The sequence below is a fragment of the Erpetoichthys calabaricus genome, chromosome 4, assembly GCF_900747795.2.
Source record: "Erpetoichthys calabaricus chromosome 4, fErpCal1.3, whole genome shotgun sequence".
Lineage (NCBI taxonomy): Eukaryota > Metazoa > Chordata > Cladistia > Polypteriformes > Polypteridae > Erpetoichthys > Erpetoichthys calabaricus.
In genome coordinates, this window is record NC_041397.2 from 251052342 (window position 1) to 251077831 (window position 25490).

At 37.7% G+C, this 25490-nt stretch overlaps 1 protein-coding gene across 3 annotated transcripts in view; it reads right to left on the reverse strand.

The window, feature by feature from the left end:
- arhgap20 (Rho GTPase activating protein 20) overlaps positions 1-25490 on the reverse strand; it is a 138571-nt gene that overhangs the window by 106746 nt on the left and 6335 nt on the right. For 2 of the 3 annotated variants that reach the window (XM_028800609.2, XM_051926173.1), the window contains exon 2: positions 3595-3680. In XM_028800609.2, the coding sequence (XP_028656442.1) occupies positions 3595-3680 (86 nt within the window). Of the gene's footprint in view, positions 1-3594; positions 3681-3880; positions 3925-25490 lie in introns of those variants that run through there. The other variant, XM_051926174.1, reaches the window with a different exon arrangement.

Genomic DNA, 25490 nt, shown 5'->3' on the forward strand with positions numbered 1-25490 from the left:
CCATTTAGCCCATTTTAACAAACAGGTGTCTCGCTATGCTAGTGATTTTATAAATCTGATTTTTTTTTTTGTGTGTGTATGCCATTTTTGACTTTTGACAGCAACATTTTAGTAGGAATCTAAGCAAGGTTTTATGCTTGAAGCCCCTGGTCAATGTTTACAGTTACTTTTCTTCCTTTTGCCTCATTATTTCTAAAAAAAGAACTGTTCTTATTTGTTTCTCTAAGAGAGTGTTTAATATATTTCCTAGATATAACAGTCAATCAGCTCTTTATAATTTTTTAATGGAGAACTTGCGTCATCTGTGCCCACTGAAAGTGAATTAACCAGTCACCACCCAGGGTTTATTCATAGCCACAGCACTACTCCCACATTCACTTCTGTGTTCACTGGGATTTAATCATTTTTAATACTTCTTTATTAAATATTTTACTCAGTTACATCTCCGGTTTAATTAAATAAGATATTTGAATTAATAAAAATATTCTGAAGTGTCATGTCATGTTAGACCATCTCTTACAAAGTCTTTGTCTTCAGATGAACACTTGCTGATTATAGACTTCATTAACATAGAAGAATGAAAGTTGCTCCTGACATTGTTAAGGATTGAATAAAAATGTTGCAAATTAGACAACTGGAAGACTTCTAGACCTGAACTTTAGAAGCAATTTTAGCAAACCAAATGCAAAAATAAGAAAGAAAAGAGTTACTGAGGATGGGGTCAATTCACTTGCAAAATGGCTAAATACAAACTAAACAAAGACCTAGACAAAAGCTGAAGCTATAAAACAAAATCAAATGGGTAAAACACATGAAACCAGTCTCACTGAAGAACTGCTAACTACTGGAAGAGATAGGAGCCAGAATAAATACAAATAATATGACCTTAGGCAATGGCCGGGCAACTGCAATTTCCTGATAGATACCATAGATTCAGTGAAACAAACTTTGGTCTATTTAAATATGTGCATGTCTGGGACCTCACCTATCCTGCTTCCTGATTTACTCTTTACGTGTTAATAAGCATAGAGGCATGTGGGTGTGCATTTAGAAAAATCAGGGATTTGCAAAATGGTGAAGTCTGTGCCACTTGAAAATTACATCTATGAAAGATGGAAATTTCTGAGGATCCCACAGTACAAAAATATTACAAATCTTCAGAATGTGATAATAGCATGATTCTTTATGTTCTTCAACTTTTTAAGTATTGTAAGTTCATTTTATTTTTTTCTTAAGTAAAAGCCAAATATTCGTGATTCTGAAAATGTGCCAACTCAACACTCCTACAAATAAGAAACCAAGCTGAGTCAATTTACCTCACTTAACTTTTTTTTGGTCATAGAAATTAAACTCACATTACCTCAACAGTCTACGCATCAGCACTGAAAACACTTAATATTTAACACAAAATGAATTAACAGAGTGTCATATTATCAAAAACTCAGGCCTACAAACAAAATTTGCAGTTATCACAAAAGCTGAACATTGATTATGAACTCTCTGCACTTCAGGTCATTTGACCATGCCATTCATATGTCACAATAATGATTGTATTACTGGGGAGTGTAAAAGACACTCAGACACTGACATCGTTTGTGGCCAGCAGAGGGCACTGCCAACATAGAACCTGATTATTCAAGACCCTGTAATAAACAGAAGTCTTATTACTTTGTTATATTTGTCCACTTAAGAAAACTGGGCAGTGTAGCCAGTCTGGTGAGAGGAATATGCAGGAAAGCTACATGACACTTGAGTCAATGTGTTCAAAGCAGAAAGCCCAAGGGCTTTGTGATGTCACCCTAGACCCAATAGAAATGATTAATTATGGGCTACTGGAAGTGATAATGGACCCCTGCTGGCTATATGGCAGGTGTGCTTGAAGTCAGGAGGTATTGACAAAAAAAAGTTTCAGTTGTTCGGAAGTACGGATGAGTGTGGTGGTGGAAGGTGAGCAGTGAGTCGAGTACAGTATTTTATTAAACGATGGATAAGTGGACTTGCCTCCTCACAAGACAGTCTAGGGCCACTGTTGTTTAGGTAGACCTCGAGTGCTTAGGTTTTTGTTGTTTTTTCCCTTGTGTATGCTGTATTGAATCCTCTGATGTAGCTGTTTCTTTCTTTTTAGTAGTTATTATTAATTATTTGTTATGTCATTGTTTAGGTTTGGGGACCTCTTGAGTGGAGCCCCTACTGTTCACAGGGGATTAATAATAAAAAAGACTATATATTAAAAATAAGTGGAAATTGGAGTTGTGAGGACAAGAGGAGTGGACTAGCTTGATGTGGCTCAATATGTATATTAAAATGACTTGGCAAGTAACCCATGACCTGCTGTCCCTTCTTTAGTGCTTTTTCTAGGGTATCTACTGTGGACATGCAGACAGCTCATAAAGGACACGTTCATTTTACAAAGTTCTTCTTGGTCTACCAGTGCTGGAAAAAGGCAGGCCATATTAGCAGAATTGTTTTAAAGGGCCAGGGGATGAAAAAGAGAAGACTTAAAAGGAGCGGGGGTACAAGGCAGGGAATAACACAAAAAACACCTAAAAACCAAAACGCAAAACGGTAAACAAAGATCAAGGGCAAAGTACGTGCAATGACTCAGTCGCTGTAATAGGATTTAACCTAACTACAGATAGGTTTGTTTTTTATCAGAAACTTCTGGTGGTCACTGGGTAACAACTGAGCATCATGTTTAACAGTGTGTCTGCTGGAATGTGTAGTTACCCAGATTGGCAGCAAATATAGCCATAAAAAATGGTGATGTGTGGATGTCATGAAAATAAAAATTATCAACACCTTGAAAAACTCAATGTACAAAATAACAGTGGAATCAAAGACAGAGAACTCAAAACGAAAATTCACAACATTGTGAAGCAGGCAAAATACACCTGAACAAAATAAAGGCAATGGACATAAAAACTGATTATCTTTAGAATATACAGCCATATCAAATTATAAACATAAATATCACATAAACATTTTTTGAATAGTTTGCAAATGTCATCAGTCTCATTTTAAAAAGGAAATGGCCAACATGTTAAAAGTACAGTCGGTCCACTTCATCTGCAGTTTTGACATCCATGGTTTTAACCCACTGTGGTTCAAAATTAAAAAAAAATCCAAAATATTCTTGATAAAAGAACATTTGAAACTCCGGCATGCAGTGCTGCCCACTAAATATGCACAAGAAACAACCTTGCTGAGGTGCAAAATACCCAGCCAACTCTCAAACCCACTGTATCAACCCTTTGTGTGCCGAGTATCTGCTGTTTATGCACATCCGCTGGGAATCCTGGAACCATATACTCACCGATAAGGTGCGCCAACCTGTATATAACCTTAAAATACAAAAAATTCAATACCTCCCATCAATTTATCATATTAAATATCATGACAAAAATACTGCAGTAATGTAGTTTAATGGTCCCGTCCTACCTCTACTAGCCATCTGCCTTTGCTGCATTACTTTCAAAAACACAACTTCATTATTCTTTAAATATGTTAACTCCTCCAGAACAACTGTAAACCACATTTTAACATCCATTGAAAATTGCTGTAGTGTCAATAATAAAAAGAAAACCTTCGACCTACCTGGATGCTGTTCTGGATTTGCTAAGTGCTTTGCTGATGACCAGTGTGGGTGCAGATTGTCGTCTCTGAGCCAAAGTTTTCATTTTCTGAAACAGACAAGAGTAAAACATACATTTTATAACTGGTATTTATTTGTAACATTTTATTTAATCCCTTTCATGTTCACAAACACCATCAAAATGAAACTGTGTTAAGTAAAATCGATAAATAGACCCGTGATGGACTTTAATTTCCATCAAGTAATTTATAAACCAGTACTGTAAGGATAAACCCCTGTAGTGCTTACTTGGATAAAGTGATGGTGGGTGGGGAACAAAGTGGTCAGCACTGCTGATTGACTGTTGTCCCAATTACCTCGTGGAATTTATAAATTATCACCATATTCACATGCGTTCCCTCCTACAGACATACACATTAGGTTTGATGTCAGCGCTAACCTTTCCTTGTGTGAGTGAGTATGGTTGTGTGTGTCCCTTAAGGATTGGTGCGAGTTCCTGCTTTGTGGCGGATTGATTCTGTATTGTAATGGAATAAGTAGTTTTGGAGATCAAATAGTTGGATGAATGGTTAAATAGTTTGCTCCTAATTGGGGTGTCACGTCCCTAGGAAGCTGGGTTGAAGTTTTACCTTGTTCACTGACTGTTTGGACTTTGCACATTCTGTTTGAGTCAACGGAAGATTTCTTTGAGTACTTCACATTTCCTCCCATATGCAAAAGATGTGTGTGTTAGATTAATAGGTGAATCAAAATTAAAGTGTGTTGAAGTATGGAGATGTGCATGAGTAGTATCTGTAATGGAAAACAGGCCTATGGCAGTTTGAGTAAAAATCACCACCTTTACAACACTTCAGCTGGTATACATATCACGCCATCATGATGTGAATTTTTCCAAATGAGATGTCAAATTAAACTGAACTATAACCCTATAAACCTTAATGTGAAGGAAACAACTGTGTCACATGCAAATTAATATTCTCACACAGTTGGAATTAAATGATTTAAACGTTATAAATTTACATCTTGTCTGTTTATCATGAAATGCCCAACTTCAACTAACAATTTAACAACTACTAAAATGGAACAGTGTTCTGAAATAATTCTATGTGGCACTATTTTTGAGAAGAACAATTCCTTAATGACCTCTGTCTATACATTTCCATACATTCTTCATCCTGGGTTAGACTGTGAGGAGCCAAAAGCTTCTCTCAACAACAAGAGTTGAAAGGCAGCCTTCTCCTAAATGCGATACCAGCTCAGTCTGGGTGAACATGGGCACACTCACTCACTTCCGGCAATTGACAGGTGCCATCCACTGTTAATGGGGAAAACCCCCAGCATCTGCGGCAAAAAACATGAGATGGAGCAGTTCTGCAGGGCAGGTTCAGGTTTAGTAAAGTGCCATGTTAAATTATGCTACACATAAATAGCTTCTTAAAACTACTGAGAAATTCAAGAATGAACAAATAAAAAGTCAGATTAGAGTAGAGGATTCAGCTGAAAGCATGAATGAAAACTATGACTCTGAAGCCCTCAAGGAGCAGGACTGCCCATCATTGACTTTTGTTATTAGGAAGTGATGTTACTGCACAGATATTTGACGTATTTTACATATGCAAGAATTATTTCTGCATAGCAGATGGAGGTCTGTTTCACAGACTTAACTCTTGGCTCCACTTGGGATCCAAAAGAAAAAAAAAGAGAGAGATTTTGTGAAGCACACAAAGAGACTTTACAGGGGAACACAACAAACTCCTTGCCATCCTTCTTGTATGTACTTGCAACGCTGGCAGCTATTATTGTCTTTGCCATGTGCAGCTCATCACCTTGTCATGTCCTCTAATGTTTTATCTCTCCTGGCAACTCTCTTGCAGTATTTCTTGAACCAGCGACTGCACATTTCTATGGCCTGAAGCCTCAATCCAGCCCTTTCTCTTTACCATGAGAACTGGAGACCCTTACTTGGGACTAGAGAGTAGCCTGCATATCATAGACAGTACAAAAATGTTAAGAAGAATCTTTGTGGTTGTTGCAGCAGGTCTTCTTGCCAGGTAATATCTAAGACCACCATACACTGTACCTCTAAACTGGCTAAGAAAAAAAATGGAAAAATTAACCCAAGTTATGTTGACCCAAATCAGTACTCCTTGAAGATTCTATGTATGCTGTGTTTGGATCTTATCATTTTATTGGAATACAATTTCTGCTTTTCAGACCTAATACTGTATAGTCATGGGATTGGGCTCATGGTCATTAAGATCACAGATTAAAGAGTTACAAGCACACAGTATTCTATGGTCACAGAACTTTGCTTTCCTACCTTCCTTCATGCTAAAGCTACTTTCTTAATTCTATCCAATTTTTCTTCAGGATCATTTCTTAAACTCCCATAGGTCAATCCCAGGTCTTGAGAAGCCAAATACTGTGCTATACACAATGTCTGCAAGGCATGCACCAACCCTGAATGTTATATTTGTAAAAGTTAAAAATAGCTTTTCCATTGCTTAAAAATTAATTAATTGCAGTAGAGGACATGGATTGGTTTTCATCCCAGTCAGGATGGATAGCTCCTTACCCAGTCAGGAGGCCCTCATAATTTATGGTTTCCATGAATGGATGGGAGTCCCTGCTGGAATGATGGATGTTCCCTTTCCTGGGAACAGTATTATAATGGAAGGGCAGAAAGCAGCTGCCTCCTGGGTCCATGCACTTCCCCAACATGTTGAGTAGAAACATTCCTGTGGTGGATCTCCAATGTCCACAACCACTGGGCTGCAAGAGTTTTGTAGTCCCAATAAGCATTATTGTTAGGTTTCTCGGTAGCCGTCAGAGGGAGCTACGGGGAGGTGGATTCTCTGTTTTAAAATGGTTCCGACTAACCTGGGAATGCTTCCTGGGTGCAGTATCAAGACACCAGAAGAACTCTTAAGTCATGAAAAAAGAAGTCACTTTACCTCACCCAGGGAGTCAGAGACGGAAGAGAAGGAGATTAAAGGAGGATTAAAGGAGGAGGAAAAGGTGAAGAATTGTGGTTGTGGTGATTTTGTTAGATGAAGAAGGAGTTTTGTTAAATAAAAATAACCCTTTTGAACCCAGGACTTATATCTCTGCAGTTGAGTCTGGAGCTCTGAGGCACCCCATAGTGGTTACAAAATTTTATTACAAAATTATCTCACAAGAAAAGCAATAGGGCAGGATACCCCATATAGTAATTGGAATTCCACTAATGGGCTAGGATATACTAATTTAATGAAAAATGGATCAGTAGATAGGATAAAATTAAAAAAGGGATAGACTTTCCAAAACTATTTCCATAACCATTGGTATTATATGGTAGGAACATGGATGTTTATCATAAAGAATGAACCCATATAGGTTTAGCAAAGTCTGTATGAGAGCTCAGCTAGCAATCAAAAGTGTGTCAGGGAAACGCGAGCGTTGAACAAGTAGATGCCTTACGTGACTTTTTCTTATAATGTGATTAGAGCTGATCAAAAAGAGGGCTTTTCTAAGCCAATGATACAGAAACAAGATTGACCTTTTGTTCCCTAAATTGTGAAGGTTCATACATAAGGGAGAATATCAATGTAGTAGGGGTGAACTCAGAGCTCACAAAACAGCTCAGAAGAAGTAGAGAAGGATCTCCTCAGGCCTCATTCTGGTTGGCTTTATGGCAGATGGTGTGATGGAATACTACCCGTTAATGACAGTAGTAATAGTACTAGCAGTAGTAGTTGTATTGTACAGTGAAATTCTTACTTGAATATCTGACTTACATGCAATATGTTGACACTCTCTGGCACAATGATAAACAAGAATGTATTAAAATACGAGTTTCATTTTATATCGTGGGAAACACAAGTCAGCTTGCCTGATGTAGACTTTACCCATGTCTCCGCAAGGAAAAAACTCCCTAAAATTAGCATGATAGTTGTGAATTACTGATTTCCTTTCCAGCCAAAATTATAACAGAAGTAGTGTCCAGATTTTTATGAGGATTTTTGCAGGTACTGAGAATGACAGTTCATTTCTCATAAACTGAGAAATCAGAAGAATATTTCTGAATATTTCAAGTGGGCCTTGGAGGTAATGAAGTCATTCAGCTATATCAGAATTTACTGTTGTTCAGTCATGTTAAAAGGTAAATGCTATATGGTTACAGGAAGACAGAGAAGCTTGCTAATCAAAAAGAAAGACCCAGGGTGGGTCAAGTATTGAAGTGGAATTAGAAAAACAACAGGAAATATCAGAATAAGGAGGGGAGCTACTGAACTGCTATCATAAGTCAGAGAAGGACAAACAGGATTACCTTAGAAAAACCGTGAAATGTGGAAAATCTTGGGAAACATATGTCAATAATGAAAAAAGATGCTTAACTGTATCTCCTAAAATACCATGGGAATGCATTTTAGGACTGAAAAGCAGTAAATGAGCACTGTATTAAATCTGGGCTAGAAAATAATGGTACCACAAACACAATGTCAATTTCTAGAATCTTTATGGCTTACAATTTCCAATTAAATTAAGACTAAGTGGGCAGTAAGAGCAGTTAGAGAATCAATAGTGATTGATTGGGCCCTGCAGTTTTAGTTCTAAGACCAGATGGTCCTATTTTATAATACATTTTGGGGATCTTAATGATATTATGAAACCTGAAACCTGTCAGACATAAGAAGTAAAGTAATGGATGGGAAAGGCTCATAGGATTGTTACACAGAGGAGTTTTTGAACCTAAACGAATGTCAGTCTATTCAGGGCAATGTGAATATATTGTGATATTAAGGCTTTGTGAGGGACTCTTGGCCATATAACCACTTGATGCTTCTGCAACTGAAACCACTTCAACAAAGTACAGTAAATACACTTAGTTAGATGATGTGGTGATTTGCACTATAAATTGTGAAGAACTAATGCTTTGTCTACACACAGTGGCACTGGCTCTTAGAGAGGCTGCACATATGGCTAATCATATAAAAGGCATATTTAGGTAAAGCGAGGCAAAACATATGGGTTATGTGATTTGCAGAAGATTGATACCACCCCAGGAGACTAAGATTATAGCATTCTAAGATTGGTCTCATGCCAGTAACAAATCTTTAAAGATTTTTGAGCTCACAGTCTGTTGTTACTGGTTTATGTGGTGCTTGGCATCATGTGGTGGACAACTGAAGTGGACTGTCCATTTGCCAGTGTAATATACTCACTCCACTCAGATCTACTGGTGAAGTGTCTGAGGTTTTTAAATGCAATGAGTGGTCAGTATAACAGAGTCTTTCTCAATGGGGTTTACTTATGAGGTAGATTATGATGCATTGTGAAGGGGCTAGTTGTGATAGGCTGGTATATGCCAGTATATTGTTTGTAGCTATTCAACACTCCATGCATTTTAAAGGAATGCAATTCGCAGTGACACAATGAAAAGTTAGAAACAAGTGAGAAAGAAGTCACATCCACTTGACTAGTACAGTAGCATCAATATATAACACTAGCTGTTCCCCGTGGCTCCGCCCATGTAGGAATGAAACAGGACAAACTTTAAAAATCAATAAACAAAAAGATATCGCTAGCTAAGTGGAGGCAAGGTGCACTCCAAAACGTAGAGGTAGACTGACTCCCCCACTCCTGACGTCATGCATTTCCTTCCCCTTGGCCCACAGCCTCTGTCTCAGATTAGGGCAAATATATCGCTCCTGCAAGGGAACTATGATCTAAATCCGTTAAATACTTCTCTCGTGAAAAGCAGACAGACATAAAGACAGACAGACAGACACTGGATTATATATATATATATATATATATATATATATACATACAGTATCATCAATCAACAAAATGCAATGAATAAACAAAAGAGAAATCTAAATCAAATCAATATTTGGTGTGACCACCCTTTGCCTTCAAAACAGCATCAATTCTTCTAGGTACACTTGCACACAGTTTTTGAAGGAACTCGGCTGGTAGGTTGTTCCAAACATCTTGGAGAACTAACCACAGCTCTTCTGTGGATGTAGGCTTCCTCACATCCTTCTGTCTCTTCATGTAATCCCAGACACACTTGATGATGGTGAGATCAGGGCTCTTTGGGGGCCATACCATCACTTCCAGGACTTCTTGTTCTTCCTTATGCTGAAGATAGTTCTTAATGACTTTGGTTTTATGTTTGGGGTCGTTGTCCTGCTGCAGAATAAATTTGGGGCCAATCATACGCCTCCCTGATGGTATTGCATGATGGATAAGTATCTGCCTGTATTTCTCAGCATTGAGAATACCATTAATCCTGACCACATCTCCAACTCCATTTGCAGAAATGCGGCCCCAAACGTCAAGGAACCTCCACCATGCTTCACTGTTGCCTGCAGACACTCATTATTGTACCGCTCTCCAGCCCTTCGACGAACAAACTGCCTTCTGCTACAGCCAAATATTTCAAATTTTGACTCATCAGTCCAGAGCACCTGCTGCCATTTTTCTGCACCCCAGTTCCTATGTTTTCATGCATACTTGAGTCGCTTGGCCTTGTTTCCACGTCGGAGGTATGGCTTTTTGGCTGCAACTCTTCCATGAAGACCACTTCTGGCCAGACTTCTCCGGACAGTAGATGGGTGTACCTGGGTCCCACTGGTTTCTGCCAGTTCTGAGCTGATGGCACTGCTGGACATCTTCCGATTTCGAAGGGTAATAAGCTTGATGTGTCTTTCATCTGCTGCACTAAGTTTCCTTGGCCGACCACTGCGTCTACGATCCTCAACGTTGCCCGTTTCTTTGTGCTTCTTCAAAAGAGCTTGAACAGCACATCTTGAAACCCCAGTCTGCTTTGAAATCTTTGTCTGGGAGAGACCTTGCTGATGCAGTATAACTACCTTGTGTCTTGTTGATGTGCTCAATCTTGCCATGACATGAAACTGTCTTCCACAACCTCACCTTCGTAGCAGAGTTTGGCTGTTCCTCACCCAGTTTTAAGCCTCCTACACAGCTGTTTCTGTTTCAGTTAATGACTGTGTTTCAACCTACATATGACATTGATGATCATTAGCACCTGTTTGGTATAATTGGTTGATCATACACCTGACTATAATCCTACAAAATCCCTGACTTTGTGTAAGTGTACCTATAAGAATTGATGCTGGTTTGAAGGCAAAAGGTAGTAACACCAAATATTGATTTGATTTAGATTTTTCTTTTGTTCACTCACTTTGCATTTTGTAAATTGATAACAATAAACAATCATTATTTATATTTCTGAAAGCATTCTTTGTTTACAGCATTTTTTCACACCTGCCTAAAACATTTGCACAGTCCTGTATATATTATATATATATATAATGTGCCATTCTCCAGCGATATGATACATTTTGTTCTAAGCATATACAGTACTAGTAATCATGTAGAGTATGTTAAGGTCCTGTGAGGTCAAGATGCTGTCTCCCACTTTGCTGAGTTAAGTATATTTGAACTGTTGCTATTATGACTAAACTAAAAGAAAAAAGTAATAAGCTGGGTCACTACCCAGCAATGAGGTGAAAGAAAACACATTTATTAGAGACAGAGAACCTGGACAATTTCAAAGAAATGAGAGTGAAAGGCTATAGAAGCCTTAAAACAACAGAGCTAAAGAATGGGTTGAACTGATTGCCTTGTGGTTCAATATCTTGTGGAAACTAAATGTAAACAACTTTTCTTAAAAAGTATATAAATACATATACTGTATTTATTTCAGCTTTTCCCAAGGTGTTGTTCTTCTGGGCCACCCAGATTCTTCCATCTGGCTGTAGGAACCTTACCATAACAATTATCAGCAGCGTCAGCCCCATGTTACATATGTATGGCTAACGTTCTACAATATATTGGGTTGATCATCCAACCTCATGCAGATCAATGATTCAGCCCCCACCAAACTCAGTACAGACAATGTCATTAGGAGTGCTCCACATGTAGCACAAGAGTCTTGAGGTGTGAATGAGGCTGCTGCCCCGTTACGGACTCTTAGCGATGTACCAGATGCTTGACTGTATAAGCTACAATTTCTTGAAAGGTACAGAGTCATGATGGTGACAATCAGAAAAAAAAGCATTTCTGAAATAAATCATTGAGAGCTCTACTCATCTCATCACTCTTTTTAGAATAAACTACGAGATATCTATCTCAAAACAGACTTAAAAGTGTTAGGCATTTTCTTTGATACAGATCTCAGAAGTATCACAGTCATCCAAATGTTAAATTAACAGATTAAAAAGTGTCCACCAGGAAAATGAAACTTGCAACAGAATATTATAACATATCATGTGTGGGGGAGAATCTGGCTGCAAGCGGTTTTATATATCCTTCACCGATAATGGCAACTACAATTATGTATGGTGTCCTGAGGAAAGGGACATGTTCTCCCAGGAAACAAGAGAGAAATCAACCCTCTGGTTAACATGGCTGGCTGATTTATAATAAAAAGAAGCTTGCTCTTCTCTGCGCAGTTCCAAATGCTGCAGCATCTTATGTATAGTATGGTGAATGTTGTAGCAGAATTAACCTTAATTCAAAGTTCATTGGCTAAATGATGGCCACTTAGACCTGGATTTTAAAATATAATTAAGAACTCTACCAGGTTGTGGGCAAAGTCAGTCCTGGAGGGCTACAGTGGCTGCAGGTTCTTGTTCCAAACCAAATTTCTTAATTAGAAAACAATTGTTGCCAATAATTCAATTTCATGACTTGTTAGTGCTTTAACTGTGCCATGTCAGGTCATTCTCATATCCTAGATTTTTTTTTCCTTTCTAAGGATATCATCCAAATGATCTGAAGTCTAAAACTGGATGAGTAATTCTCAGTCCTTCACTTTTTTCTCTTCACTTATCTTCCAAGTATTTAATTAAACCAAACAGTGCACAATAAATACACACAAGCTCAATGGAGAACTGCTGTTTCCTTTGTCTTAAGCATCTTATTACTAATAAAGAGCAATTAAAAATAGAGAATACATCTGTTTGAGACTAAAATAAGCAATAAGGGTTCAAAATCTTGATAAGTGAGACAATGAAAATTAAACAGAAGTGTCAATTGAGCAATAAGTGCTTCTTATTAAGCAATTGGGTTGGAACAAAAACCCGCAGCCACTGCAGCTCTCCAAGAATGACTTTGCCACCCCTGCTCTACACCAGCATATGCCTGGTATCCAACTCAAACTCTTTTGGCATCTTTCACCAAACTGCCTTTAAAGGTAATGTGGGATAATAACGGGCATCCCGGCCAGGGGGGAGCACAGGTTATTACCTGAACGGAAGGCCTGAGATTGTTGTATCGAATGGCTGGCTGAGCGGAAAGACAACTCTGTGCCCAGCCAGTATAAAATAATGGGTGGCCCAGCGGAAGCTGGAACTTAGGAGTGGTTCCATCCCCCATGTGCTAGATGGCAGTGGTCCTTGTATGAGAACCCAGTCGGGACACCTGCAGGGGTGCTAGGGAAATGGAGTCCGGAAGTGCAGACCTATAGGGTCCCTTGGATTCAATAGAGGGTGCTGTTGTGGTAAGACCACCCTACTTTGTGTATGACGTGGAAGTGCTTCCTAGAGGAGACAGAATGGCATTAGATGCATTCCTGGGTCTGGCATAAAAGGAAGCCCGCTGCAACATATGGACAAGTCAGGGTTGGGAGGCAGCGAGTGAAACTCAATGGAGGTACAGAAAGAGGAAGAATTGTAGATTATTGAATATTTATTGTACACTTGTTGCTTGTTGTTGAGAGAGGATTGGGGAAACGTGCCTGGAAGGGGAATAAAAATCCATTATTTTATTCTATTAACGAGTGCTGTATTACTAGTTCTGTGGTTTGGGGCTCTCTGGCATCCTCTTGTGGTCACAGTAAGTACAAATTATAATTATGAAGGAAAATGAGCTCCTAAATGCCCGGTTACTGCAAGTTAAACAGGAAAACAAGGTATTATTTACTCTTACAGAAGAGATGAAATAAGGATTTATATTGTACTGTTGGAAAAGACAGAGAGAAAACCCAACATAGAAGCAGTCATTAGGCAGAAACTTCCTCCATGAATGGATAAGATAAAAAAAATACTGATCTTTATTACCTTGGTTCTTTTATATTTGATAGTCTTCATAATAAAACCACTAACCACTTTTGTTGGATGTGAACCCTGATGCTCAAAAATGAGTCTAAAAGAAGTTATTTCCATATTTCTCTTTCAACAGTTACACATGGAGTTGTATCCTCGTGCTTTCACTGTGATGAAGTCCTTAGTCATGGAGGGAGTGTCTGCCTAATGACTGCTTCTATGTTTGGTTTTCTCTCTGTCTTTTCCAACAGTACAATATAAATCCTTATTTCATCTCTTCATCCATCTAGTGGAGCTGGCATTTTATTGTTATATTCATGAGAGCTGTTAGTATGTAACTCAGTGTGTCTGGTTAGACTTCAGCATTCCTTGCACCCTGATGACTTTCCTTTATAACAATTAATCAATCAGTTCTTGTTTTATTTAGTACTATGAAATGCAAAAGGTGGTGCAGTGGTTACATAATTTCATTGTCCCACGTATCTAGAGTCCTTGGTTTGAATTATGTGCCAAGTCTTTAACTAAGTGCTGTTCACACATTCTCCACATGTCTACATAGAACATATTTCAATATTACTGTCAAATTCCATATTAGATTTAGTACCAATCCTGAATTGGCACCTGGTGGATTGGTGTACTTTCCTGGGGTATTTCCTGCCTTGTGCCTAATATTGCGAGAATTGGTTCCAACTATCTGTGGTGCTGAATTGGTTTATGTGGGTTTTAACAATTCAAGTACAATCTGATAGTACAAACAATCAACAAAGTGCATTAAATGACAAATAAGATCACAGTTAAGAATCAAATTCAAGAAATAAGAAATATTAAAACTGCAAATCTGAAAGCACAACCTGGAAAAAAATGACTTTATAGATAAATATCTAGAGCTACAGTCCTATATTAAAAGGGATTGTTGACCACTAAATACAAAAAAGAACCAAATACCAGTGACAACACCATAGTGCAGTAAAGAGTGATGAGATAGCTACTGTGTTAATTTTACATGTTCATCCCTTGTTTGCTTATGCTTCTTTTGGACCTTCTGGCTTTCTAGCACAAACCAAATTTGCTCTATTGTCAAATCTGAATGAGCTCAAGGTGAACATTCATGTGAATATGTCTGATCCCATCCAGGTGTTACACTTCCAAGATGGCCTCTGATTTGTATGGGATTCCTCCAGACACTCAGCTTCCTACTGCAAGCCAATGGCACATTTTTAGGTTAACTAGAAAATATTAATAACCTGAGTGGGGGCTTTGAAACGATTATGCCCTGTGATAAACTGGCATACCATACCATCCAGGCTCAGTTTCTGCCCACTGCTGCTATGATGGCCTTCTGTTTCCTGAAATCCATATTGGAAAAGGCACTTCATGAAAAGGATAGGTAAAGTAAAAGTCAACACAGAGATGAATATTGTGCTTCTAAATCATAGAGGAAAGTAGAAAACTGTATTTCTTAACTATATTGATTTAAATAAGTTATCTAATTCATTTTCTATAAGGAAAGTATTCTAAAATATTATCATTATTGGTGGCATAGTGGTAGCACTGCTGCCTTGCAGTAAGGAGACCAAGGTTTGCGTTATGGGTACATGGAGTTCTCCCCATGTCTGTGTGTGATCCAGGTCCAGGATAGGTGGATTGACGATACTAAATTGGCCCTAGTGTGTGACTGAGGTGCGTGTGTGTGTTCACCCTGCGATGGACTGGCGTCCTTTTCCAGGGTTTGTTTCTGGTGCCCTATAATAGCTGGGGTAGGCTCCAGCACTCCCTGTGACCCTGTTCAGAACTAAGTGGGTTAGAAAAATAACTTATTATTATTATAGCAGAGCTGAGTGATTAATTTCTTTTAAAGGTTTGGTTTAAGTTATAAATTACTTTTGAGTTTGTGTCTTACTAGTGACGTCTCTGAAAAGCAAGGCAAAGAATTATGAAGGATGGCCAGGCATATTATTATGACATGACACTTGCTTGCTCCTTATTGTGTTCTTTATTGTTTTTTAATGTGATCTTAATTAATTATTACTGCCCTCTCCTTTGGAATCAAAACTATTTTGGATTACTCGATCAATAATTCATGCAAGTCACAGCAAGACAGGAATAACTCTGCAGGATCTCTCTGCAAACATTGCAATAAACGGTAACATTTTTTAATATACATCCAATCTATTTTAAAAACATAAGACTTTAATACTCTAGCCAAATATAGACGGAAAGAGATTCTGAATGAAAAGTTGCGGACTTGATTTTAATTAAAACACAAGTGAAGCCGCTCCATGATTTCTCACTATGCCCACTCTACTGAGCTCTAGGCATCTTTCATTCAATGACATGGCAGCTGCTCAAACAACACAGATGAGGCTTTCAGTTTTGTTTCAGACATGAAAGACTGGGTGCTAGATGACTGTGGTTTCTGAACAGGAAATACTGAAATCCAGAACATGCTTATGCAGCAGATTAGCAATTTCCCAAAATATTGTTTGAAATGCTGCCACTGTGTTATTTACAGAGCCAACCTTGGTGGAATACATGTGCTGCTTCATTTGACACTCTTCAAAGTGTTTTGAAATTTGAAGAACATTTTCTGCAGTAGATTGTACATTTCTTGCATGAAAAAAACAGTGTCCACTTGTAGAACTAGAGAATACAAAATTCTCCAAACTGGATTTGCTTCCTTTAATCTATTGTTACTATTTTAGTCTTTGGGTAGCTGTGTGGCACAGTGGTCAGTGCTGTAGTCTCATAACTACTTCAAATTGGATTTGAATCCCTGCCTGTCTGTGCCTGTGCAGAGTCTGCAGATTCTGTGTCTTCACATCTCTTCCCGCTGTACTTCTCTTTAACTCTCACGTCCCAGAGATATGAATGGTAGGTTAACTGACCACTCTGTACTTGTCCAGGAGAAGTGCATGGAGTGGCACCCCATCCATGGTTGGTATCTGCGAAGTAAATAAAACTGGATGGAGTTGCAACAGAAAATGGATGAATGGTTTTCTTATTATAAACTTGTGTATGTCCATTGAACCCAAATGTTGAGAACAAAATTGTATAAGATTAAATACAATTGAATGCCAAATATTAAATAAAACTATCTGGAAAAAGAGGTAATTCTTTGTACAATGAAGAAACATCCAATAACTGTTTTTTTCTGTGAATAAAGCACCTCATTTATTTTCTGTTAACATCCAAGAAAATATGCAAAGGCTGCTGAATAATTTAATTTTTAATTCCTCATTGAATACAATAGTTTATGTTGTACTTTTGCTATGAAATGAATTTGTTATAAACTATTACTTGTTTTTCTGTTTCCTTGCTTTACTGAGGATGAGCACAAATAAGAATTTCACTTTGCTTGTGGCTTCCAGCAAATAATGTAACTAAACTAAACTGTCTCAACAGAATTTAGCTGCCGTATTCTCATAGTGCTCACAAGTGCAAATACTTCTACAATCTGTATCATAGGCAAGTTAAATGACTTGTTAATGGTCACTGTGAATTTGTGATGTAGCCTTACCCGTTAGAGGGCTTCACTGCCCATTAACCCGATAACTTCAGCTGCCTGTCCTTTTGCTTTGTGAAAGTCCTGCCAAGCAGCACCTTTGTAGCGGAACTAACACGGTAAGTATGACTCTATTAATTGCAACTTTCAGATTCTTTCAAAATGCATCTTGTCCGTCTCTCTTGCATTTCAGATCCTTTAATAATTCCTTAAATATTTTCCATTTTGTGCCTACTGTACTGATGCTGATCCTGTTTTACTGTTAAACAGTACTCTGTTATCCCCTATCCCAGTTCAGTAAATTTTCACTTGATGTTAAGCCATTTTCAGGCCCTGCCCTGAGCCTCAGTCCCAGAATGAGAAATGTGAGCCACAGACAAGATAAAGGATTTGTTCTGAATCACACAATCTGCGAGTCAAGGGAACTGAACTAACGGCCTTAAGGTTTACAGTCCACTTATTTAGCCTGCAGCGGGTGCTCAAATGAACTGAGCCTCTTGTGAAAGACAGACATCCTGAATTGTCACTTGAGCCAGCAGAATTCTCCTTTAGCTTGACTGGCTAAGACAGTGCAGACCCGAGTTTGCATCCCATAAGCCGAGTGACAATAACCAATGGAGGCATCGCTGTCTGAGAAAAAGATCTGGTTATGAACCTCAAGGCCACAAGGACTTCATACCAAAGACAAGTTTCATTTTAGGTTTTTGCTTCGTTATATAAATGTGATTGGCTTTTTGCTTGCATTTGATCATTCAGCTGCATCAAACAGCAGCCTGAAAGAGAACACCGTTTATCTTGTCTTTAAATGACAACTTTTGTAGTAGGATTCAAGTAAATCTTCCTTATTATAATCAGATTATCTCAAGAGGCAGTCTGTGTTGCCTGTGGCTACGGTGCAGAGGATCAGACACCTATAATTAGGTTAGTTAGCCGCCCTCTCCTTTTCAGAAACAAACACAGTAAATATGAGTCTAGCAAGCGGCTAAATAAACTATCCACATTCTAGCTTCATGCATTAGGTGAAAAAAAATATTTAAAGGCTTATGGAGCATTTACCTCTAATCCATAGCAAAGCTACTGCCACTTAAGCGCTTTTTAAATTGTAGCATTGTTATCTGTTTAGTAAAAAGTAATAAAGGTGGTAAATAAACACACTGCGACTGAAACTTGGAAATAAACAAAGTTAAGGAACTCTAAGCACCTCCTTCACCCATCTCCTCCTCCTCCTCCTCCTCCTGCCAGTCTTGCCTCCAACTCCAAAGGAATTCAATGGGATAACAGCTATAGAGGACTTCATCAAGACTCACACCGAAACAAGAAGTGTATCTTTAAATAGACATAAGGAGCAACCAAATGGTCAGGTGACCTAATTATTATGGAATGCTTGCTAAAGTCTAAAAATTACGGTATATCTGATTATCCAAAATAGCTAGTTAGAGACAATTATAAAAAAAGAAATAGTTTATCTGTCTACTATGAAAGGCGAGTTAGAGGCAGCTTATATATAAGTCACTCTTGATACAATTTTTAAAATATACTAAGAATGCATAATTCATTAATTTAAGAAAATCAATGTTTCAAGACTGCATGTTCATTGTATTCATGTTTTTACTCAAACTTTTCTTTAAAAAAAAAAAAAACAAAAAAAACAAAAAACAACTACTCCTGCTGGATCTGGACAGTTGTATTCACACTCTTTAGATTTTTAACATCATTTAATATTTTTGGCCATTGAATGTTATCAGATTTTCTTCCAATTTAGAAAAGTGGACAAAAGGATACCAGTGTTGTAAACTACCGTATATACTCGCGTTTAAGTTCTCCCATGCATAAGTCAGGGCTTCATTTTACCGTATAATTTCTGGTATTTTATAATATCGGTCATATAAGTCGAATGCAGAAAACTCACGCTATTGGTCCAAGAGATTATGAAATGCTAATGCCCACTTGAGAGAGTAATCACGGTGCACTGTACTTTTTTTACTATGTATTGTGCCTACATGACCACAAGGTAACACCCGCGCTATTCCAAAGTGACATTTGCACGGATTTGTGTTTTTTGTATCTCACACCCTCATACACCTTTATCGTAAGAGCATCCCTCATCTACAATGGAGCGTTCGATCAGAAGAAAATACGAAGGTGGTTTTAAATTAAACGTCACTGAAGTGATGAAAGAAATTGGTAACTGCGCTGCTGCAATAAAATTTGATGTGTCTGAGAAACTGATAGGAGATTGGAAGAGGTAAGAAGATGTACAAAAAAAAATATATATAAGTGTTGCATTTTTGAACGGGCGTATAAGTCGGGGTCTGATTTTATGATCGATTTTTTGGGTTTCAAAACCCGACTTATACGCAAGTATATACGATAGGTATCTCAAAGCACAATGCAGAAGCAAAGTCAAAAAACAGAGATGAAGGTTCAAAAATCCCAAAAATTTACAAAAAAATAAAAGGACAAGGTACTAGAACTCATTAAAACTCCCAAAGTGTATTCACAATTAACTGTCAGGAGTTACAGAAGTCCAATTTATAGTAAGGCAGTTTCTGTTGGTGATTGGCCGGTGACCCGCTTCCCACAGGATATAGCCAAGGTATTGAAAATTAAACACAAGCAATGGCAAATTAACACAAATAAATACGTACAAAAGAATTAATAATGAACAAAGAAGATATAAAAAATGAATACATTAAAAATGAATCTGAACTCCAGCCAAGGATGGAACCCTGGCTGAGCAATGACACCAGATTAAATATTTAAACTGAATGTCCCATGGAATGTCTCACAGGCAGGTCCATCAGTTCATTTCAGGGGCTTCCCAGGGCCGTTTGTATGAATAATTAAGACTCAAAAGGTGAAATGGACCAGCACTGCCCCTTGTTAAATACAGCAAGCCTTCTAAAATGTGTGTCTCCTCATCTGTGAAACCTCTCACCTTACAGATTCCAGAAGCTTTCCATGACCAAACCAACATACCTCTGGATTGTCATTCTGGAAATGGCTAAAAAACTAATGTACAATCTTGTTAACTGGACTGCAAATTCAATTTTTTCCCCTGATGGTTCACATTTTCACTGGGCTGATACATGCTTATATTGTATTTGTTTGTATAAAGTATTCAGTTGACTGAAGGTTTTGTAAATGCTTCACATGCTCCATGGCCTTTCAAGTTCTTTATATGGTTGTCCAGGGTTATGAAAGAAATGAAGCTTATCCAGGAAACATGAACCACAAGGCAAGGCAAGAAATCACCCTGAATCAGATACCACTTTTAGAATACACTGCATTAGTTTATTTTATTTTTATCATATAATGTGAGAAGCACCTACTGTTGTTGTCATGTCTGTCTGTCTGTCTGCAAGAAATAACTCAGCCCCCAGTGGGCCAATTTGGATGAAATTTGGTACACTTTTTCTTTAAGGAAATCCCATCCATCCATCCATTATCTAACCCGCTATATCCTAACTACAGGGTCACGGGGGTCTGCTGGAGCCAATCTCAGCCAGCACAGGGCGCAAGGCAGGAAACAAACCCTGGGCAGGGTGCCAGCCCACCGCAGCTTTAAGGAAATCTGTTTGGGAAAAGTCTCTTTTCATTTGTGAAACTAAAAAAAAAATCTTATTCAAAAACATTGTTAAAGTTTCAAACACATTCATTTTAAAACAGAAACCTTTCTGTGTGAAATCAATTAGTGAATAATTTACTGTTTCAAATTTACCCTGTCAGAGGTTATTTCATATTGTAGATTTAGTATATTTTTCTCTTTTAGATGCACCTAACAGTAAAGCAGATTCCCAATCCCAAGTTTTTGAAATGCCAACACCGTCCCATGTACCACCAGAAACAGACACGTGCATTAGTGGCTTATGTTAACTTCTGTAACACCAACTCACTGATCTTTATAGCCATAAAGTTAAAATAATGTAAGCAAGGAATGCAAAAAGTCATTTCATTTATCTAGGAATTAATCAACCTGGCTCTGTAAGTCATCATTCATGCATGCAGTAAATAAACGACTGCTAATTTGGAAATTATAACAAATCAGTATTTCTCTGGCACTAATGACTACAATGACCTGCTCATCCATCATGGTCCATGACAGTTTTAGTGCAAGACTTTAACTTTCCAGAGGTACTTCTTCAAAAAATATGTTTAAGTAATGTGAACTACAATTAGCCATAAACCATCCAAACCTGCAGTTAACAAAAAATACAAGAAGATCAGTTTTTAGCTCAGTTACGTGAAAATCTGGTGCCTATGAAATCTATTTTGGCCACCACAAGCCTATAAGTACATGATATTGTAAACACATTTTCTATTATCACTGTTATTTCTGGATATTATTTGCTGTTACAAAAATATTTAATAAACAAAAATGTGATTCCTATCTCTTTGATGAAGTAAACAATCAAAACTTTACAATTTTCCAACTTTTCAAAACATTAAAGTAAGCCCCGAACACCTCAATGTTACACTATACACGTATTTTTCTATCTTGTGTTTTTTTTTTTTTTAATGTTATTTAGTTTCAAAGAAAACAATTCAATTCATCACAGATTTCACAGACTCCTAATTCTAATATTCTCTTCATATTCTAAACACATTTTAGCTCTTCAATAATTCTAAACCTTTACTGCTGCAGAGTCCTGGTTTTGAATTCCGGCCTGGTCACTGTCTGTGTACAGTCATTCCAAACTCGACATTTCTGTGTTTCTGCTTCCAGTCACAACTCAAAGACCTCCAGGTTAACTCAGTTATAAACTTTTAAACTTGAACTCCCTTGTAAGTGTTCGTTTACTTCCTGCCTTATACCCAGTGCTTTCAGAATCCACAAATAAGTCCGTGCTAATATTTGTGATGCACCATCTGTTAGAATGAAAAGAAAAAAATCAGTGCATTTTATTACTACATGCATTACAAAATACATTCCAATAAATTGTGCAACACAAATGTTAACGTTGAATATGTCCAATAAAGAGTAACTGGCGGACAGACAAAATCAGCTTATCATATTTCAACCCATTTTAGACTGGTAGCACAACTAGTGAACCTCTTTCACAGTAACTGGATTCTAAATATATATAATTATATACAATCTATATATAATCTGAATGGAATATTGTTGATTAATTTGGAGATTTTGTGTATGTGTGCGTGATTGTGTTCCACCCTGTAGATTAAGCGAAATTGAGAATAAGGAAAGAATGAATGGATGCAGTATATTTAGCACAGAGAAATACATTTAGTTGCATCATACTAATGCACACTGAGGTTACGTCTTTTTAAGCAACTTTATTATGTATGATGCCTTTAATTGACTTATGTATACAATATATGGCAGAGGCCTTATTGTTCCATAATTTAAAGAAGTAATCATGAGGCAAACTGTTGAATTGCTGGGCTTTCACTGACATTCCCAAGGAGGAGATTTCACCCACTCTCCCACAGGGAGTGCCCATCAGAGACCAGCGTCACTTCAGCTCCACTGTGCACTATTTTTAGCAAGTCGACAGACAGTCTAATCCCTGCTCTCAACCATAGACACAGTTCAAAATGCTTTCTGGCAACACTCAACACCACTTCGTGACCCAGGCCAGCACCCACAGACCTACAGCAAAGCACTCAAACTCACAGCTCAGAAATACAGCCTTAATCTGCAACACCATCTGACCCCTAGAATTTTCTTTTTATTTCTTGCATTTTCTATAATTAACAGTCCCACGAAAGATGTTGTAAAATCTGCAACATTCTTCATATGTAAAAGATTTGTAAAATTGTAAGAGAGATCTGCTGGACATATTTCACATAAAATCTAATGACTTCTGTATGTGCAGCATTAGTTGTCAATATTGACACAATACGACCTTATCAAAATAGTTCCATACTCTAAGCACAGTATCACTTTCACCATAACACTACCGAGCTGTCTGCAGATGAGTGCACTTGTTGCTTACATAACTTCCTTAGGCTATGATTTGCTTGAGATGAAACCCGAGAAAGGGAAAAAGTGCCAACAAAGCCTGTCACTGTCGGAGAACACAGTAAGAAACTGCGCGCATGAGAAGCTGTGAGCATCTTTTTTTCTACAATACAGTCTAATATACGAGCAGGAACCAGCCTTTGAAAGGATGCCAGCCACTGTATAGCACAGTTTTGCACAAAAACCCACCAAGCCTGTCTATAGCTGACAATCCAATGAACAGTTCTCTTTTGGACTGCAGGAAGAAACCAACCTGAAGGAAAGAAATTGAATTTACTCGAGTACACGTGCAAACTACTATACACATACATACATTTATTCATCAAGGAGGGCATAATGGTATGCATTGCAGTCCAGGATTATGAGTTCAAAGCCCAAGGTTGTGGTTGAAATCATGACCTTGTCAGTACCAGTGTGGAAGTTGTATGTTCCCCCCATGACAGTGTGACTATTACTCCAGATTTCGTTCACCCTGCAAAAATATGTACTGTATATTAGAAAAGCTGCCTCTTGGATGTGTATGTGTGCCCTCTAAGGGCCTGGTTCCTACCTTGTGCCCATTACTGCTAAGAAAGGTACAAGCTCCCTGCAACTCAGAACTGGACAATTGGATTAGAAAATGAATGGAAGAATGATTTGTTAAGCTGCAATTCATTGTTTTTGCATATTGATTCCTCTAAACTCCAATACATATATTGGCTCTTGCTACTCTCTTAATGATTCTCTTTCATATAACTTTTAGTCAGGAATCTGTTCTTGCCTTTCAGCGCAAATCTGCCAGGAAAAACAACAGACCCCATGGCCCTGTGTTGGAATGGATGAAATTATCTAGAATTGAATTACCTTGTAATCTCCCTTGTTATCATATTTTGCTTTGCAATGCTTTTTTAAGGAAGTAATAAAATAAAGATTGATTGATTGATTGACTGACTGACAGATTAATTAAATGACTTGCCATTAGAAAATCCAAAAAGTCACTAAATAGGAATCACAAGTGACTGTCAGTTCATTTTAAAATTGAGCCAGGGTTCAGAAATTCTTCATTCTTGGAAAACTCCCCTGTACATCACCTTTCAAATCCAACTTTGCATTAGACAGTTTAATAGAGTGAGTGCTCAAGTGGTCCTGTCCTGCCCTTCATTATGTGAGTCTCATGACCTTACAGATTCCATTTTTAATAATTCTTGAGTTAATTTGCATCCTAATTATTCGGTGTCCTCTTCTTAAACCTCATGTCTTGTTAGTGTTGTGTGGAGACAGCATGATCTTCTCATGTTAGCATGAGTTTTTTTTCCTGGTATTTTGCTTTTCATCCCACATCCTAAAGACTCCCGGGTTAGGATATTTGTCAATTATAAATCTGTCCTGTCCAAGAATGGGTGGGTGTGTGTGGATGGGCCATGTGATGACCTGATGTCCAAGTTAGGGTTTACTGTTATCTTTCACATGATACTGTCAGATGAAACTTTAGCATCATAGAACTACAAAAACTTGGTTAGATGAAGGGTTAGTGCGGACAGATGGATGAATGGATGGATGAAATAAAGATTTTTAAAAATGTGCACAATTAAGACACCTATCTAATCCAATCATTCATCCACTCTACTAAATTCATGCTTACCAAGACTAACAGTATAAAGACAATTTTCATATTTCATTTAAATGGAATACAGTTAATGTGTCACAACTGAATTCAAGAAATGCAGTCCTTCCATGTGTAGTATGATTTCCTGTATTGTAATGCTTATTTTACTTGTAAAACTCAAACCTGCCCCACAAATATAATTGAAAACCTGTCATACTATAGTTGACTAGAGCAAAAAACAGGCCAGAGATCAGCATAAATCAAGAGACACACTGAGAATCACTGATAACATTTTCAATGCAAGGAGTCTGGCAATGCAGCAGCCAGCTGAATATAGGACCCTGCCTTACATGGAACTCCAGCCTCTCACCAGGTGTGGCACATTCAACAAGATCAGAGACTCATCAACTGGACAACATGCAGTAAACTGTAAATTGTGAATTTCCCATTGGGATTAATAAAGTATCTATCTATCTATCTATCTATCTATCTATCTATCTATCTATCTATCTATCTATCTATCTATCTATCTATCTATCTATCTATCTATCTATCTATCTATCTATCTATCTATCTATCTATCTATCTATCTATCTATCTATCTATCTATCTATCTATCTATCTATCTATCTATCTATCTATCTATCTATCTATCTATCTATCTATCTATCTATCTATCTATCTATCTATCTAAACCATCACTGGTGGCTCCCACTCTGGTTCACTGCTTTAATAAGGCACTCAACACTCCAGCTTTTCATATCAGTTTT